The sequence below is a fragment of the Carettochelys insculpta genome, chromosome 24 (assembly GCF_033958435.1).
Source record: "Carettochelys insculpta isolate YL-2023 chromosome 24, ASM3395843v1, whole genome shotgun sequence".
Lineage (NCBI taxonomy): Eukaryota > Metazoa > Chordata > Testudines > Carettochelyidae > Carettochelys > Carettochelys insculpta.
The window spans coordinates 12,130,916-12,149,570 of NC_134160.1; the positions used below are offsets into that span (position 1 = coordinate 12,130,916).

Consider the following 18,655-nt stretch of genomic DNA (forward strand, 5'->3'; position numbering starts at 1 on the left):
TTCAAGCACTGGCCAGCGCCTCGGGGATGTGACCAGCAGCAGTTCCCTTCTAGCAGCTGTCGGCAGGCTTCTGTGAGAGGTCGTGTGGGCTCAGCACCTCGTGGGCAGGAGTCCATCTCAGACGAACCGGCAGCACTGGCTGCTCCCTCGCAGAGAGGGACTGAATGACTCATGAGGAGACTGAACATTGCCTAAGTGTTTGCCAGACATAGCAACTGGGGGTGGGGAGGGGTGTTGGAGGGGGAGGAGGCTCATTGGCAGTCCAGACTGTTCCTCTTCTGCGGCGAAACCAGGCACTCTTTGCACCAGCTCCAAAGTCACAGCAAACCTCTGCTAGCTCTTTTGTCTAAGGAACCCGCCCCCCCCCCGCCCCCTTTTCCTCCTCTCCCGCTAGGACAGAGAGGTATGGTCTGCTTCCACCAGCTGTGGGAATCCTCTCCAGGCATCCAAGCTTGGGGCTGCATCATTGACCCCCTAGAACTGATGCTAGCTCCATGGCTGTATCACCCGAGGGCAATGCTGCCCTGATGAGATTTGGAGAGCTCGGGAGCCTCTCGGAGCTGATTCAGGGAATTCTCTAGGCTTTTATTAAACGTTTAATCTGGTTCCACTGAAGTCAGAGGCCAGACTCCCAGTGTGAGGTTGCAGGGAGTGGATTTGACATGCAGGGAAATTAAATGTGAAGACCAGCGCTACGGCAGCTCCTGGCTCTTACCTCATGCATCATTGCAGCCTAGGCAGTGTCAGTGACCCTGCGTCCACTCCAGATCCCCACTGGAGCCTGCCCACAGGACTTGGACTGGTTTGTGGTTTACAAAAACAAAGACGCTCCTGAACCCCGGGGCAGTCTCCAGGCCCCACAGGGCTCTGGAATGGATGTGGTATCACTGGAGCATCCCTGCATGATCCTGAAATTGGACCTGATCCTGCTCTGATTGGTCTTGATAATAGAATATCTGTGGGTTTCAATGGACGGGGGCCATGGATGGGGCCTGAATGGGGGTCGGGGGGAGGGATCTAGATTAGAACTGGGTCTTGAGACCCCGGAGGTGGCCTACTAGGCGAGCCCTAAGACACGGAGAGCACAGGGAGGTGCATGTAGAAAGCTAGTTCTGCCTTTCCCTCATTATTAGCAGTTTGGGAGCCTTCCTGGGCTGGATTCTGAGCTTCCTCATGCTGGATGTATACTGACTTCAGCACCCTTACTCTTCAGTTACACTGTACATCAATGAAATATGGGCCGGGCCATTAAAACAAGGGCAGGGAGGGATGGGCCACCTTAACTCCATGTCACTAGAATCAAGCCCTGCGGATGCAGCCTGGGCCGTGGCCCTGCCCCATACAGCTGGCCGCTCCGCTCCTTCTGCCAGCAGGAAGGTTTTGTGAGGGCTGCTGGAGGTTGCGCTGGACCACAGGAGCTTCCTGCTTTGGCATTCAAGAGCCGTCTGGGTGCCAGTGGGTTTGGAGGGGGTGACGAATGATCCTGCATCCTCCCACCAGAGGCTGTTACTGGAAAGTTCTTCTCAAGCTGCTTGTGCTGCAGTCTCGTCCCCCTCCAGAGGGGCAGAGAAAAGCAAAGGAACAGCAGGCCAGCAACAGGGGCGCCTGCAACCTCTCCGTTTTGTCCTGCTGCCAAGAGATGGGGACGGCTGGTTTGGGACACAGCCTCTTTCCTTTGATGGGCAGGTTGCACAATAGCTGAAAAGCCAGAGAAGGGGCCTAATTGATATTTGGCTTCACAGTGGTTCCTCTGTTAAAGGCTTTCCCCCCACCAGCGTGTGCTAAAGCCGCTACGGACCATGTGCTGCCCAGGGGCAAAAAAGGGGGCTTTATGGGCTGACAAGCAGGTGTACTGGCAGGGACAAAAGCTTGGCTCATGAGCTCCCAGCAGCCGCAGAATTATTGGAAATAGATGATCAACTCATTTGCATCAGGATAACTGAGTCTTTACTCCTCCTGATCAAAAGCACTTGATGTATACCCTTCTGAGGGACTGGCTCCGTAGACCATACTCAGCCTCCCTTGGCTGGGATCAGTCTTGCAGTTGATGAAAAGACCCCTGATGGAACAACTTGGCAGCACCCTGCTGACCTCCCTCCTCCTTTCATTTTCATTTTTAAGGGGCACATTTAATTTAAGCCCCAAATTATTTATTTTACTCTTTATTTTTAAAGGGACAAGACTGGAGCCAAAGACCCTGGAAGTCAAGGGAAAGAGTTCAAGGGACTTCCCTTGGGTTTGGATTGGGCTATGAAAGCTAATGCAAAGAGTGGTTTTTCCTTCTGTGGGCTTTTAGACCAGATTATTATTTAAACCAAACCTGGTTTTTTGTTTTTTGCTTTTTTCACCGTCCATGGAAGCATTTTTCTGTTAAGCGGGAAACAAGGCACAACAGCTTGGTAGTGCAGAAGAACTGGAAAGTGAAACTGACCCGGAATGGGAAGTGAAAGCAACCAGTCTTGTTTCACTAGCAAGGCCAAACTCTGTTTGCAAAGGTCAAGAGGGAGCCAGCTTAGCTTTCTCTGACAGCCTTAATATTCTCCTCCTGCGGTCTCTCCAACTACCCTGCGCACAGCACAGTTCTCTGACAAGTGGCTGCTGGCAGAGCTGTGATTTATGAAGGGATATCATTCCTGATTTTGGTTAACCACCCGTTGATCCACCCTGAGAAGTGGGAGGGGCAGTTTGGCTGTAAGTTGCTCAGGCTGTAGCAAAACCAAATAGCTGCCAGGCCACAAGTTTCCAGAATTCCTCCAGTCAACTTTATCATTGTATCCCAGTAGCAGCGAGAGTCCTGTGCTCAGTGCTGTGTGTACATATAGTGAGACCCAGGCCCTGCCCTGGAGAATTTGCAGACAAGATGGGCAGAGGGTGGGATGGGAAAGAGGCACAGACCAGCCACATGGCTGGTCAGCAGGTGAGCGGCAGAGCCAGGAGCTGTCCCCAGCTGCCCCAACTGCCAGTCATGTGCCGTATGCACTAGACCACATTCCAAGCCCCAGCGACTTATTTTCACTATGTATTATTTGCACTTCAATAGTACCTGGAGCCCCCCAAGCAATACTAGGGCCCCATTGTGCTGGACACTGTACAGTCAAGGAGTGAGAGACAATCCCTGTTCTTGGGAGCTCTCATTCTCCATAGAAAAGGCAGACAAAGGGTGGGTGGGGAGACAGAGGTGAAAAGCCCTGAAAACTGGCTCAATTTACATGTCCAAACTCGCACAGGGCATCTGGGATCGAGGTTAGGGCCTTTGAAAGCCAGGCCCAGCCTCAGCCTGTTCACCATAAGATCATCCAACCTTTTATCCCATCCTTGGCTGGCCATAGTAGGGAATTGGGAAGTCTGGGATTTTCAGCTGGGCAGCTCCCCACACTCCACTTCCCATGGTTTCTCTTGGCTCTATGGTCTGAAAAATTACCCAGAAAAAGATGTTTAATGAGCAAAGTATTTTAATTGACTCTAGAGAAGGGTGGGAATTGAGAGTTCAGGGAGCGCTCTCTTTCCAGCTGGTCTAACCCAGACCCCTGTCTCTGGTCCTCTTCTTTCACATAATGGGCCTGAGGCTTCACTCTGTAATGCCTCTTTATTGCCATGTAGCACCATTACATTTAATGGCTGAGTCAGATAATGGGTGGGGGGAGGAGTCCACATTGGTTACAGGGGAGTTAGGCTGGCGTGTATTGGTGTAATGCAGCAGAGAATTGGTCCAAATGACACCCAGGCAGCTGCAGTATGAAAGAGCTGAGATCTTGGAGGCTCATCCGCCAGAGCCAAGGGCCTCATTCTCCTCTTACTACTACTAGTGTCAATCAGTTGAGGTGCACCAGTGTACGCATAAATGAGATGGGACTCAGACGCTGAGGCTATGTCTACATTACGTGGAAGATCGACCCTGAACAGGTTGATATTCTGGGGTTCGATTTTGTGTGCCTGGTAGGGATGCACAAAATCGAACCCCTGGGGTTGGTAGTCGACCCCTGTACTCCTCAATAACATGAGTAGTAAGGGAGGCCAATGGGAGAGTTTCTCCCATCAACCTCCTTTTGTGAAGATGGCCAGGAAAGTCAATTGCGGATAAGTTGGTTCTAGCTACACAATTGCCGTAGCTAGAATTGTGTATCTGCAATTGACTTATTTGCCTAGCGTAGACCAAGCCTCAGTCTCCAACCAAATGCCTGAGGTTAGGCAAAGAAGGCTGCATGTGCATAGCAGCTGATGTCTGTAGCGTGCTTTGAGGTGAAAGGAGTGGGAGAAGGGGCAATGCAAGTTAGCAGACTGGGAGTCAGGAGACTGATTCTGTTCCTCCCTCTGCCAGTGAAGTGCTGCATATCCTGGGGCAACTCACTTTACGTCTCTGTGTCTCAGTTTCCTCTCCCATCCTTTGTCTGTCATGTAAATGCTTTGGGCAGAGACTGGCTCACGCTGTGTGTATAGCAAAATGGGGGTCAAATCCGGGTTGGTGTTTCTAGGTATAGTAAAATTTTAGGGAAAGCCATAAAAAGGAAAGATTTCAATCCCACCATAGATAATGTTTCGTACCCACTAAATTGCAAACTGTTTGGACAATGGGAGATGAGATGGCCACACACACGTCTTCTGGAAAAAGAAATAACCCTTACAAATGAACTGCTGATTAGAAACACACGTCCAGCTGGATCTGGCAGGAGTGAAGAAGGTACAGTACCTGATTGTTCTCTCATCCATATGCCTTCTTTACAGCAGTTTTTTTCTTAAGATGATTTTGAAAGCCTGGAAATCTGGGGCTACCACCTCTGGAGAGCAGGAAGACAGATGGCACTTTTGCTTGTGTTTCTTCGAGCCCCTTTACATGAAGAAACCATTGCAAAATAAACTAGGGGTGAATTCTTCTATTCTAGCAATTCTGGATTCACCTAACGGACCACTTCCCCTTGAATGGTCCCTGACGCTTTGTCTACGCACTTACAAGTTTAAAGCACTACTGTAGCAGTGTTTGAATGTGGCAATGTGGTTACACCACCAGGGCTCTAGGTAAACCACCTCCACGAGGAAGTAGCTAACTGCACTGAAAACCTGTGTACCCTGGTGTTTATAGCGCTGTAGCTTGCTGTGCTCGGATGGTGATGAAGGGGTAGTTTTCACTCACCTGAGTGAGAAAGTTACGCAGTGGGGTAAAGCGGCTGTGTGACAAATCCTTAGAATGCACGCACATCACTTACGCTAAACTATCTCTTCACTCTTGTATTTAGCTCTGACACTGTAAGGCCAAGATCTTCACTACTCCTTAGGCCTGCAAAACTTGTCTCTCTCTGGGCTGTGATAAAAACATGCCCCTAAGCGATGTAAGTGTTGCCAATATAGTGCCAAGTCGGCAGGAGAGCTCTCCCACGGTGGTACAGAATGGTTACAAGAGCAATTGTCTGGTGACATTACTGCATTGGTATAGCTGCGCTATGTAAGCTTGCCAGGGTGGACATGGCCTAAGTACCTTTCCCAGGCCCGAAGAAGATCTGTGTTAGCTCAAAAGATGGTATCTCTCACCAAGACAAGTTGGTCCATTAAGAGTTACTGCCTCAGCCACCCAGTCTACAGTCTCCTGCATATGAGCTATGCTAGGCTATTCATCAGGTAGACAAATCCTTAGAGGTTAGTAGTTATTAATAGTTCTCACATGTCCTACAGATTTTGACCTGATAACACCTTTCATCAAGGATACCAGAACACATTACAGACACTGCTGAATGATGCTACCAACATTTCTGCAAGGTTGGGGAATGTTACTTAGTCCCGTTTTACAGGTAGGGGAACTGAGTCATGGAATGGTTAAGACCAGCATTGTCCCCTACTTTTGGAGGCCTAACTTGAGGCAGCTGGGACCTGAATTTCCCCAGTGCTGAGCTGTCCAGCTTGTACTGCTTTCAGCTTTTCTAGAAAGCAGGGGGCACCTGCAGCCGGAGCTGGCCTGATCAGACTTGCCTGTCACCGCTCGGTGAGTCAGCAGCAGAGTCCGGAATGCCACCTAAGAGTCAGCTCCCAGTCCCCTGCTCTGGGTCTCCACCTCGGGGATTCTGAGGGATCAGTTAGTGTCTGCACCCCAGGGCCCTTTGGGGTTAAGCTGCATCACAGCTGATGTTTCGGCTGAGAGAGGCAAGCACATCCCTGCTGGCCGAAATGAGTCTGACCCCACCTCCTTGTGTTGCAGGGGACGGATGTGGCCACACCGTGCTGACGCCGCACAGTGGGACGCTGACCTCCAAGAACTACCCCGGCACCTATCCCAATCACACCGCCTGCGAGTGGAGGATCCAAGCGGACGAAGGCAGCTCTCTCTTCCTGGCATTCGGGGACGTGGACATCGAATCTTCCCAGCACTGCGCTGCTAGCTTCTTGCTGCTCTCCTCCCCTTCCGATGGCACCAGCCTCGGTAAGAACTTCCCTGGCTCAGCCTGTGCCTCGCAGGCAGGGGCAACCCCAGAGTGCGATGTTGCAGGGCATGTGTGTGTCTGTGGGGGGAGGTTTCCCTGCCTCCTTCGGCAGGTGCAGGGCTCCAGGGGTGAAATGGAACCAGTGCGGCACAAGGGAAGGCAGGGCTGGGGTAGGCCAAGTACCCCCTAGCATGCCCAGAGCACAGGGATCCAGTGCCCTGCCACACAGGGAGGGGTTGAGCCTGGAGCGGGGATAGATTGGGAGAGGAGTGTGGGGGTGGGCTGGGGATCTGTTGCTGTGTGGACCTCTGCAGCAGCATTAAGCCTCCAGAGCAGTGAGCTAAGGCCCCCAGTGGAGAATCCCAGCGCTGTGCTGGGCTCCTGAGCCTGCCAGTCGCTCTCCAGGCTTTTGATCCTTTATGACAATGCACCGAGAGCCATTAGGGGGTCAGTGCTGGGCAAACATGGAGGGAGACCCAGGCCTGGCCCCGCGTGTTCATTCCCATGGGAGTTGTGCCTGAGCAGGCATTTGGCAACACACCATCTCAAGGGGGTCTTAGTGCTCAATGCTTTGAGTAGGAGGGGCAAGTCCTGCCCCCAGCAGCCCAGCCCAGGGAACCGCTGTGCTGCAGCTGCCGCTGACCCACCAGCTTTGTCCAAAGGAATCAGCCAGGATGGGGAAGGGGCCAAGGGACTGGAGGAGTGTCGCCCTCTGCTGCCCTTGCTCCTTGGCCAGAGCTCCCGGCGGTGATGGGCTGAGATAGGCACCCCGGCCCATGCTCAGTGACACATGGGGGTACAGATCCCCTGCCTGGGCTGGCTAGGGCTCGACCCTGAGCCCCACTGGCCAGTGTAGTTCTGCTGCGTGTTGGAGTTTAGGTGCCCACGGTGGACTGAGTCATCTCCAGCCTCCAAGCTAACATGTGACCCTGTGTGGCCCTCGTTCTCTGGCCCCAATCTGGTGATCCCGAGACTTGACCCCCTAGATCTGAAACCTGGGAACAGGCTCTGCCCAGCCCACTGGGGCTCAGTGGGATCGATGGATTACATCCAGGGTTCTCCTAGCTAAGGAGAAGACACAGAACATCTGGATGTTTTGGTGTTTGGTATTTTTCTGAGGGAGCTCTGTGGGACAGAGGTCTCATGAAAGAAGGGAAAGGGAGGAGGGACAGGAAAAGTTGTATCTGCAGATTAATTCACTTTGCTGAGAAGTTGCCCAACTATTTCTAGGGTTTTCCAGGGGAGATTTAATGGGCATAAGAGGGACTGGATAGAGCAGCATCAGTCTGCTGAGAAACCCTGGGGAGGGCAAAGGGGCTGTGTGTGGGGTGTTTGGAAATCTCTGCTGGAGAACGTCTCTGTGGAATCCAATCACTCACACCACAGGCTGCCCCGGCGGTGGGAGGGGGAGGAGAGCGGCCCTGCGCCAAGAGAACGGGGCTGCACACAGTGGCACAGCCTGAAGCAGGAAGGGGATCACTGGACAAAGAGGCATTGAGTGACAAGTGGCCAGGAAGCTCAGTACACAGCAAAGAGAGACCCCATTGTGCTCAGCAGGACACAGGAGAGGGTTGCTGGGGGGAAATCAAATGTGTCACTGAATAAGCATAGAAATCGGAGACAGGAAAGGCCTATTAAATCATCGTGTCCAGGATCCCCGGGGGCCAGGACTGTGCTACGGTCTCTTCTGCAGGGCCCTCTCCCCTGCCCTCCCTCCGGTTGCACTGTCCTTAGCCCTGCTGGGGAGAGTTCAGAAGAAGGGAAATTGGTATGTAGGTATTTTATGTGGTCTCCCTTGCTGCACCCAGGCCGCACCCCGCATGCATGATCCTCCCCGGCCCCCACCCCCTCCGCTGCCCTGCACAGACAGACTGCCCCTCTGCCTGGGAGCGACTGGGGACACCCTCAGAGATGGTTTGGCCTGGTAGCTGAGCGATTTTCCAGGGGCGATTAATGTTGAGCTACACCTTGTGCAACTCAGACACTCGCTGGGCTGGAGCTTCTAGCTGGGCAGTGCTGTGAACGCAGCAGCCCTGTCCTGGGATGTAGCTAGCTTGGCAGTGATTCCCTGCGCTGCGTGTGGAATCCCTGAGGCATTAGTATTTCCAAGGCAGAGAGCAAGCACGGGTGGGGATGCTGCCCGCTTTCTCCAGTCAAACAAAGCAGAGCACCAACACAGCTTCTCCCCCTGTGCAGGTTGGCTCTGTGGTTCCGTCTGTCTTGGCACTGAGCGTTTCGCTCCTGTGAGCAGCAGAGGAAATGTTTAGGAGCCAGATCACAGGCAGTTGCCAAGGGCCCCGCTGCTGCCAAAAAAGCCCATTCAGCCCAGGTTCTTCCCTGCTGGTACATACGAGGGCTCTGCAGAGCTCCCATAAGTATGACCCATGCAGGAGTGAAAGCTTTTCATCTCCCAGCTCTGGTGCCTTTGTGTTCCTTCTCCTCCACCCCCATCATCTCCCCCCTCTAGGTGCATCTATGACCTCCCATTACCATGGGTTTAGCCTTACCCCTGCCCTACAGCCATGTTATCATCTCTTTTGCACAGACGAGGCACTGATACACAGAGGGCTAAGTAACTAACCCAAGGTCACACAGGGAACCTGTGGCAGAGTGGGGACTGATTCCCAGACTCGAGACCCGGCCATTGGGACTGTCCTGCTGTCCTAGGTGAAAGGTCAATAGTAAGTGAGTGCCAGGATGGGAAGGATGGTCCAATGGTCAGGGGTTTAGACTATGAGACCTGGCTTCTAATCCCTGCTCTGCCATGAGCTTCTTGTGTGAGGTCTCTCTGGGCCTGGGTTACCATCTGTGCAGTGGGATGAGTAACGCAGCCCTACCTCATAGGGGTGTTGGGAGGGAAGGACATTGAAGATTACGAGGTGCACAGCTACTCCAGTGACAGGGCCACTCAAGTACCATAAACAAAGCTGGAGCACAGTGTCCCATGAGGCATCAAATTAAGGGCCAAAGTTTCAGTGGAGCTCAGCCCTGGGCCTGTAATGTGTATTGGGAGGTGAGGGTCATCACTTCCCAGCCCCCACCGTTTTACAGAGGAGGTGCTGATAGTGAAAATACAGACCCATTTCAAACAAGTGCTCTGGGCGATTGGCCGTGGGACTCACGGGAGGCCAGAAGTGTGAAATTCCACAGCTGCTGCAGGAGGACAGCCAGCCTGCACTGGGGATAAGCCCTGCTGCTTCGGCCCATAATCCAGTCATCAGTGCTCCGTGGTTGGGAAGTGTTTTCTCCTTAACTGCCCATTCGGGGGGGCGGGTCCCACCTGTCCGAGGAGAGTATAAATCTGACTGGGCCAGGTGCACTCACATTGCCCATGAGGAAATGACAACTCGCGGTGCAGCACAAGGGGACACTCGGATCCGCAGGGGCCTGGTCTCCCTTGATAGAACGCCAAATTCCAGCATGGGAACAAGGCACAAGTAGCTTCTCTCCAAAGTCAGTGGGCAGATTCTTGGCCCTGGGCCAGGCTGCTTTGAGCCCAGGCCAGTGGGCATTCCTCTGACGAAGGGGGAATTCCTCCTGGTGGCATGGAGCCAGCAGAGCCAGCTGTAAGGCACATACCTGCTGCCCCCAGCACAGATACATGCCCTGTGGAGAGCTGGAGCTGGCTGTGCTCCAGCAATCCCCAGCCATTGTAATGGGCCTTGGGGGCCACTGCAGGGGACCAAGGTTCCCTCTAGTTTTTTCCATATATGTGCGTAATAAATTTTGTTACAGGCACTCATGCATGTGCACATGTGCACCACCGGTAGAAACACACGCTGTGGGCTGTGGGCACTCTGCTAATCATCTGGGTAGCACTTGAATCTTTCCTGGCTGGCCGCCCAAGCACCCAGCTGGCAGGGAACACTGCCGGTGACCGTGAGTTACAGCAGCCAGCAGGCCCCCGCTGACTGGGAGAGCAAAGAGGTGACAGTGGCATATGCTGTCCTCCCACTGTCTCCTTTCCTGCAGCACACGCAAGGATCAGTGACTGCAGACTGCATGTAGCCAAGGGCAGCTCTGGCTGTGTGTTCCCAGACTCACAGCCGCAGAGGAGACAGAGAGATTTATTTTTTTAAACCGTTGGAACGATCTTGCCATCTTCCTGACATTTTGCAGGCTATTTGCACGCCCCTGGGAGCCTCATGAGCTCTGGTGTCATCACCTCTCTGCTGCCTATATATGGTAACAAGTCAGGGAGCATTTGCTACATGAGTTGTGGCCAGTGTATTTCTATGCATCCAGCTACCCAACAAAATGGGTTGGGGCCCCTGGGCAGTGATCTCTCTCCAGAGACTCCTGGGGGTGCCTGACGGTCTCCCTGCATTTGACAAGGGCTGTTTCCATCTGACGATAAGATCTTGACATGGAATTTGGTTTCCTTTCTGACACTTCTAAGAGCTCGCTCTCTTTAATGCAGGTGCTCACAGTTTTGTTATTGTAGGGTGTTGCCGAGCTTTCAAGCAGTATATGCTGTGGTTTGTTATCGTAGTGGGGTTCACAAGAGCCGAAGTGTCACATGGTGTGTTACAGCCTTGTAGGGTTGCTCAGGAACGCCGTGTTACAGTCACTTGACTTCCTTAAATCCTTGTACTCCGCATGGGGTATAGGTCATCTACAAGTCTCTTCCACTTCCCTCTGTTGTGGGACAAAACTTCTCTCTGATTTCTGGAGTACCCCAGTTGCTGTCCTTCAGTCTCAGTAGATCTTCTTCACATTGTCCGAGGTCTTCCTCTTGTACGTTTTCTTTGTGGGTCATGTGAGAGCTTGACGGACGATGCTGGATGATGTTTTTCTGAGAGCATGGCCTAGCCAGCCCCACTTTCTTCTCCTGATTTACTTCTTTCTTCATAGAGCCAGAGTGGCACTAATTTACATGAACAAAGAATTTGCCCCAGTGGGTCACCTTGTGTCCAGTGCAGCTGTTGCACTGAAGCCACTTTTCAGATGCAAGAGGATAAGTTCTGCTTGGTCTTTTTTGCCTGTGTAGTTCACCCCCAGCTCTTGTGCCTGACACAGTTCCTCTTCCAGGCTAGGCCTGCCGTGCCAACCTTTCACCTGGAGCAAAGCTGTCCTGGCTGCGTGTCTGCAGCTCACTGAAGAGGAGGTTTTCTAGTGCGGAAGCTCTGACTTCTGGGGCTCGGAGCAGCAGGATGCAGACTGCTGGGACAGGAGAGCAGCTTCTGGCTCCCGTCTTCTCAGCATTGTTTAGTTTTATTTGCTGTGGGAAATTATGCAGCTGGCAAACTCCTCACAGCTGAGGCAAGCTGTGTGGAATGAGAGATTTCATGCCGCCCTGCTCCGGCCTTGGGGTGCGCCTCGTCTTTGCAAGTGCTGTGACACCAACAGCAGGGCAAGCTGGCATCCAGCTGGGTCATTCCACCAGCTGGGTCAGCCTCTCCCACTGCCAGTGCTGAGCTGTCCTCCGTCATCATGATGGCAAATTGCAAAGGGAGGCTGCCTCTGATTTGGGTGGCTCTCAATCTGCAATCTCTGGCCAGGTCCTTATGGGGGTCTGGCTGAATATTCAGTTTATGTCCGTCCCTGGCCATCTTATCCCTCCACCAAAGCTCTTGGTGACCACATGATTGCTGGCCACGTGGGACGTTCCTGGGTGAGCACACTTTGCAATTTATTGGACTTGCACTCTACTAATCCCAACTGTCCTCCACGCCAAGCTACTAATGAGTGATCCCCACAGAGCGTCCGTGCTTCACTTTGCCGGCAGAGCATCGAGCTGGAGGGAGAATTCCACAGGGCAGTGAGCTGGGCGCCAGCGTGAGAGAACGGGAGGGAAGGTGATGATCCACCAGTAGCTCTTACCCATCAGCCGCAGGTAAATGCTGTCCTGCGGGCCAGAGCTCTTGGTAGAGCTCGGCCTCCGGCAGCCCTATGGAGAACCATCGGGCAGATCTGCAGAGTGTAATCGTTCCTGGGCAGTGATGGGAGCTGGATGTCCTGGGTTCTTCTGACCGTCTAGCCCCAGGCAATGAAGAACAGACCAGAGAGCCCCTTGCACAATACTGACTCCAAGTGGTCAGTCTTTTGTAGCCTGCCATGCACAGCACCCCAGGTCTTAAAGCAGCACTGGCCACAGTTGCAGTTACTGCCCCTGGCCTTGTCTTTTCCCAGCCCAGCCCTCACTCGGGTGCTACCACACGCGGTGATCCGAGGAGGTCATGGAAGTTACACGATAACTCTCTGGGGAGTTCCAGGAGCTGTTGTGCGTGGCTGTGGATCCCAGTAGGAGGCTGCTGCCGGGTTACTTTTCCTTTGGAACAGCCAAATCTGTTTCCCCTTGGCTAAGTGGAATGGGAGGGATGAGGAGGCCGGGGGAGTTGACAACCATTGCCTGACTCCTAAGCTAAGTTTCTGTGCTGGGGGAGGACGAGCAGGGACAGCTGTTTGCCTGCCCGGTGACTGTAAGCACAAGAGATGGTTTATTTAGTTGATCCACTCTTGCAGCTCCAGCCATTCATCCTGGAGTGCACAAGAGAAGTGTGACAGCAACGAAGGGTCCTGTGGCACCTTATAGATGAGTCTGGGCTCACGAAAGCTCATGCTCAAAACTTTTCTGTTAGTCTATAAGGTGCCACAGGACCCTTTGTTGCTGTTACAGATCCAGACTAAGACAGCTACCCCTCCAAAAAGAGACGTGTGCACGCTCACCCACCCCCTGTACTTCTGCTTCCCTGCATGCGCACATACACTGACAACCACCCACACACACATTCACAGCCACCCACATGCACACACACTCACACACTAATATCTCCAAATGCATATACTCACACTCACCCACATGCACACGCACACTCACACCCACCTACATGTGCGCACACACATCCATACGCACACCCTCCCACATGTGCACACTCCCACACCCACATGTGCATATTCACACCCACACACATGCTCGCACTCACCCAGATGAGCATACTCATGCACACACTCTCACGTACCAACATGTGCACACTCACACCCACCCACACATGCGCACTCACTCCCATGTGCACATACTCATGTGCACACTCACAGACCCACATATGTGTACTCTCCCACCAGGGTCAGAGTTAAGCACGGCAGAGACAAATGTGCTGTGCTGATAGGGAAATCCAGAGCAAGGGCCCAGCCTGCTGCTCTGCTGGGGCAGCTGCAGGGATGTGGATGAAAGGCCTAGCTGAAAGCAGAATTATTTCCCCCTAGAGTTGTCACTTTCACTGCACGGTGATAGCACTTTTGACAAGCCAGGGAAAGATGGGGAGGGGTCAGACGGGCCCTAGAGTTGGGTCTAAACCTTTTGATCTCGGTCCCAGCCCTGTTGCATGGAAGGAAGTTGTACAACTGGCTTGGGAGGGGGAGGGAGGAGGGCCTGGCAGGGCAGGGGCTGAACAAGGCGTTTTTGCCCAATTCTCCCGTTTGACTGCAGCCAATGCCAGGCCTGGAGGGAGAATAAAAGGGGGGAACCTGGCTCAGTTAGGAGCGGTGCTTCCCCATTTTATTTGGCATAGAACCCTTTTAAACTTGAGCACATTTTGCAGAACCCCATTCCCAGACTTGATGCCCCTCATCTCCCTCAAACCCACCCCCCCCACCTCCAGGCTTTAGCCACCTCCCTCAATTCCTCCCCTCATCCCCAAGCTTTGCCCCCAATCCCCCAGACCACCCCCCATCCCCAGGCTTAACCCATCTCAGCCCCAAACCTGCCCCCACATCCTCAGGGTTCAGCCCCAGTTTGGCCTCCGGGACCAAGCCATCCATGGCGCTGGCTGAGGAGCCTACGCCAGGTGGCCACATGTGCCCAGCGGAAGGAAAGCTGGCGCGTAGGTGTTCCACTGGTGGGGGTGAGCTGAGCCAAGCCACGCCCACCGGAGGGGTGCAGCCGCTCGGGCAGCAGGGCCAGGGAAGGGCTCTGTGCATCTCCCTGCCTTGCGCTGCTGAAACAGTGGAACTCTGCTTAGTTGGTTTAATGGCCGGATCCCTCCTGCCGGCCATTAAACCAATTAAATTTAGTTCTGCTGTTTCAGCGGCGCCAGGGCAGGGAGGCGGCGAGGAGTCAGCTATTGTGATGGGATTTTCTCCCAGAACCCTGATTTTCACTTCACAGAACCCCGGGGTTCCGTCTGCGGAACACCACTTGGGAAACACTGAGTTAGGGGCTGACCAGCAAAGCAGCAGGAGCTGGTTCTGTTGTCTGCAGGCCCCAAGCCAGAGCTGTCTGCTGGGTCTGCTGCAGGAGGATGTGACCCTCTGAACCCTCCCCAGGTGCAAGGGGGAGAACCCAAAAGAACCCCCCCCCAAGGAGGGGAAAATGGACTCTTGGGCCCACGCCCCCAACTGAAGGAACGGACTTTGGTGAGCAGCCAGAAGTCCTATTCCCTGCCCCCCGGGCTCTCAGTTAACTAAGCTAACTAACTCACTAGGCCACCCCCACAGCCTGGGAGACCCAGCCACAGGGCTACACAGCGGGAGCTGTTACAAAAAAGGAAGAATCTGTAACTCATCACTCAGCACTTGAGCTGCCATCAGAACCTCCCCAGGCAATTTATTCCAGTGCTTAGCCACCCCGACAGGCAGTTTTCCCTAACGCCCAAATCTCCCTTGCTGGAATTCAAGCCCCTTGCTGCTTGTCCTGTCCCCCCCTTCCTCTTTATAACAACCTATCGTGTACTTGAAAATTATCATCATGTTCCGTCTCAGGCTTCTCCAGACCACAGAAACCCAGGTTTTCACTCTTCCCTCACAGGTCATGTTTTCCAGCCCTTTAATCCTTTTTGTTGCTCTTCTCGGAGGCAGGCCCAGGCATCCCCGGTTATCATCACTCACTAGGCATTGTAAGAGGGGTAAACTCGCCAGGCGTCTCCCTTCCTCCCACTGCACAGCTGAGAAAGCCCCTTGTGGCTCAGCAGGTTGGGAAGTCCTATGGAAAAGTTGGTTTTGAGTGGGAGAGGGTCCAAGGACAGGAGGAGCCCTGTGTTGTGGTTGGAAGGGGGGCTTCCTTCCAGTCCCTCCTGATGCCCCTCACTGGTGCTGTCCGTGGGAAAGGAGAGGCTTTTCAGAAGCACTGTTCGAGCAGGATGAGGATGTGGGATTCACTCACCCTGACTCAGCTGTCACTTCTGACTAGTGATTGGTACCACTTGCGGATGAATCAGAGCAATATGTCCATAATGTGCATACTCCCAGCCCAGTTGCAACTGCTGCAGCATTGCAGTGCGGCAGCATGTCCAGGATACAGAGGCAAGGCTAGAGGGTTGTCGGGCTGTTAATCCTCTGCTGCTGGGAGAGACCCAGAGGCACCCCAACTAAACAGAGCAGTCGTCAGGCTGTTCTGATTACTGCTACTGGCTTGGCGTCCAGCTCTGGGGGCTGCAAGGGTGATAAAGCTCTGCTGTCCCTCTGCCCACCTCTGCTCTTGTGCTCTGTGCTAGACTGGACCTTGCAGCCTCTTGTTTTGAGGCCCGTTGCCGTGTGATTAGAATCTGAGCCACCATGTTCGGACCCCGATTCAGACTCTCCCAGGGCTTGAAGGGCATTTGGAAGTGGCGGCGATTGGTCAAAAGCAGACCTGCAGAGCATATAACCTGAGTTGAAGTGGGCCCCTTGACATCAGAGATTACAGAAGGTGTTCCTGGGGTTTGGCCTCAGCTCTGCCATTGACTTAGGTGGGGTCACTGTGCTGCTCTGTGCCTCAGTTTCCCCAGCTGCATATTAACCTGTCTCCCAGGAGGGTGCTGGAAAGCCACTAGATACTCCAGTGATGGGCCCTATAGAGGGAGAACTGCCAAGATACACAGATCAGTGATAGATTAATGTCAACAGAGCATTTGGGATCCTGCCAGATGTGCTAGAATAGCAGGGCTAAGCGTTACTGTTCTTTTCTGTCACAAACCCTGATCTAGCATCCGGTGCCCTCCTTGCTCCCAGCTCAGCGCGCCAGGTGCTTGGTGCCAGCTTTGTGCCAGGCTGAATGCCCTGGATCTGATGTACTGACCCATGGTCATGACCTTGCTGTGTGCTTGTTGCAGCAGAACGGAATGTAACAACAGACGGCGGGACATTTAGCTTCCCCCGCTGCACTGACAGCTGGGAGCGAGCAGCCCTGGTACGGGGGCAGCCTGGATTTTCTAGCCTGAAGTGGCACATATACCAATCACGTCAGCACCGCTGGAACATCTGGTACAGGATGAGCCATATGCCGCCATCTGGCTGTGATGCAGGGCAAGCCTGAGGGAGGAGAGGACAGTCTTCCCTGGCCAGGACCCCCTCCCCACTCCCGCCACAGGGAGCAAAATCCAGGGTTTTCAAAACACAGCTGGAGGCTCCTCTGCTCTCTTGCCTTGGGACACAAGGTCTTAATGATGCACAGTCTAAATTTGGGGTGACTCATCTGAAGCGTGGGAGAGCAAGACAGGAGGGAAGTTTACAGGGTTCATTTCTATCCCACCCACAGGCTCTTAAGCAGAATTGCTTGCATGTGTCCATGGGGAAGTCGGCACTTATCTCTTCCACCCAGGAAACTTAGCCACTGCTGGGGCTCATGCAGCCCAAAACAGGAGGTGCAAATCCACCGAGTCTGATTGACTTATGTCAGGGTTCTCCCGGACGTGATTTTTCCCCGTTCCTCAGGACAGGCCTGGTTTTCAGAGGTGTGGGGGCCTGCAGCTCCCGCTGATTTCACATGTTCTGCAGGTTGGGTTTATGCTCTGGCACCATCCGCCACTCCTGCAGGGCAAGAGCCAGCCTGCAAAGTACTGAGCTGTGCTGATTTCAGTGGGGAAGCCCAGAAAAGGCCAAGGGCTCTGATCGTACTTACACTGGCTCAATACAGCTCCAGCTCAGGCACTCCTGAGGTTTGCATCCCATACCGCCAAGTCCATCCTCCTTCCTGGTAGGCAGGGCAGGGTTGTTCCCCACAGTGCATTGGCGAAGGTGTTATCCTGAGGTTTAAGGAACTCAAACACTGGCCTTCCCGTCTGCTACCCTATAACTGCCTGGTCCAACATCCTACAACTCACACACCCTAGGACACTTTTCTTAGTAGGCAGCCCTAGGCTTTCCCTCCTCAGGACCTTTCCCCAGCCTCCTCCCTCCCATATCTGAGCACTGTCCAGGCCAGCATGAAGCAGCTATTGTGTGTGGTTCATTCTCTTGTGCTTTTTCTAGGGGAAAATTGTGTCTGTAGAGGAAGGCTTTGTTCAGGGAGGGATTTGGGGACATTTGTATCTCGCTGCTGCTCTGTGTGTTAAGGAAGACAGGCTGCAGAAGCCCATATGGACTTGGAGCAGGAGGCTGGTGATGGCCCTTTGTCCTTGTGGGTGTCCACTGCCTCAGATTGGTGTCCCAGAGCTCAGTCTCCTGCCTGGGTAAGCTTTAGGGTGGGAAGTCCCATTGCTCCTGAGAAGCTGAGGAGTTGAACCATACTTCCCACCCTGCAGCTTTGCCTCTCCTAGACATGCTAGGCCCTAGCACTGTGAAGACAAGAATGAGACCTTCAGCTTTGGCTTTCAATGGGGAGCCCATGCAGAGAGGGGAGGCCATGTCTGATGTGCACACAGTAGCCTGTCTTGCAGCGGAGATGTGCTGTAGTGCTCTGTACTAGTTGGAGTTGCCCCCCAGGGCTGGTGGCTGCATGCCCAGTGGCACTGCAATGCTGCAGCGTAGCTGGGGTGAATGCAGCCTGTAAAACCCAGCAAGATAGGTGTGTTCCTAGAATCCTAGGGCTAGAAGGGACGTCAGGAGGTCATCGAGTCCAGCCCCTTGCCCAAAGCAGGATCAACCCCAGCGAAATCATCCCAGCCAGGAATTTGTCAAGCCAGGACTTAAGAACCTCTAGGGACGGAGATTCTACCACCTCTCTCGGTAACGCATTCCAGTGCTTCACCACCCGCTTGGGGCAATACTTTTTCCCTTGCTCACTAGAGTCCCTGTGGCCTGCTCTAAATGCTTATAAACAGCTACCGTAACTAGACTGGTAGAACTGTGCTGATCCAATGAGTTCCCCCCTCCCCACTGTAGGGCAGCAGCAGGGACTGAACCTGGAACACTTGAGCTAAAGTAGTAACAGTTCACAGGTAGCCATAGCAGACTCTTACTTTCCTGTGTGCACCTCAGCCACTGGCAGAGCAAGATGTAACACAATGAACTGGTGGGTCACATGCGGTTCTCTCCACTAGTGCGGGCAGCTGAGGTGCAGACAGGTGGTTTCTAGCATGGCTTGTTCTGGTAACAGCACAGGGGAGCTACAC

General features: G+C 53.6%; 1 protein-coding gene across 6 annotated transcripts in view; it reads left to right on the forward strand.

Moving 5' to 3' along the window:
• The window catches only part of LOC142001406 (discoidin, CUB and LCCL domain-containing protein 1-like), a 74,733-nt gene that overhangs the window by 23,497 nt on the left and 32,581 nt on the right, over positions 1 to 18,655 (forward strand). For all 6 annotated transcript variants that reach the window (XM_074976587.1, XM_074976590.1, XM_074976592.1 and 3 more), the window contains one exon: positions 6,185 to 6,406. In XM_074976587.1, coding sequence (XP_074832688.1) covers positions 6,185 to 6,406 — 222 coding nt within the window. The remainder of the gene's footprint in view (positions 1 to 6,184; positions 6,407 to 18,655) is intronic.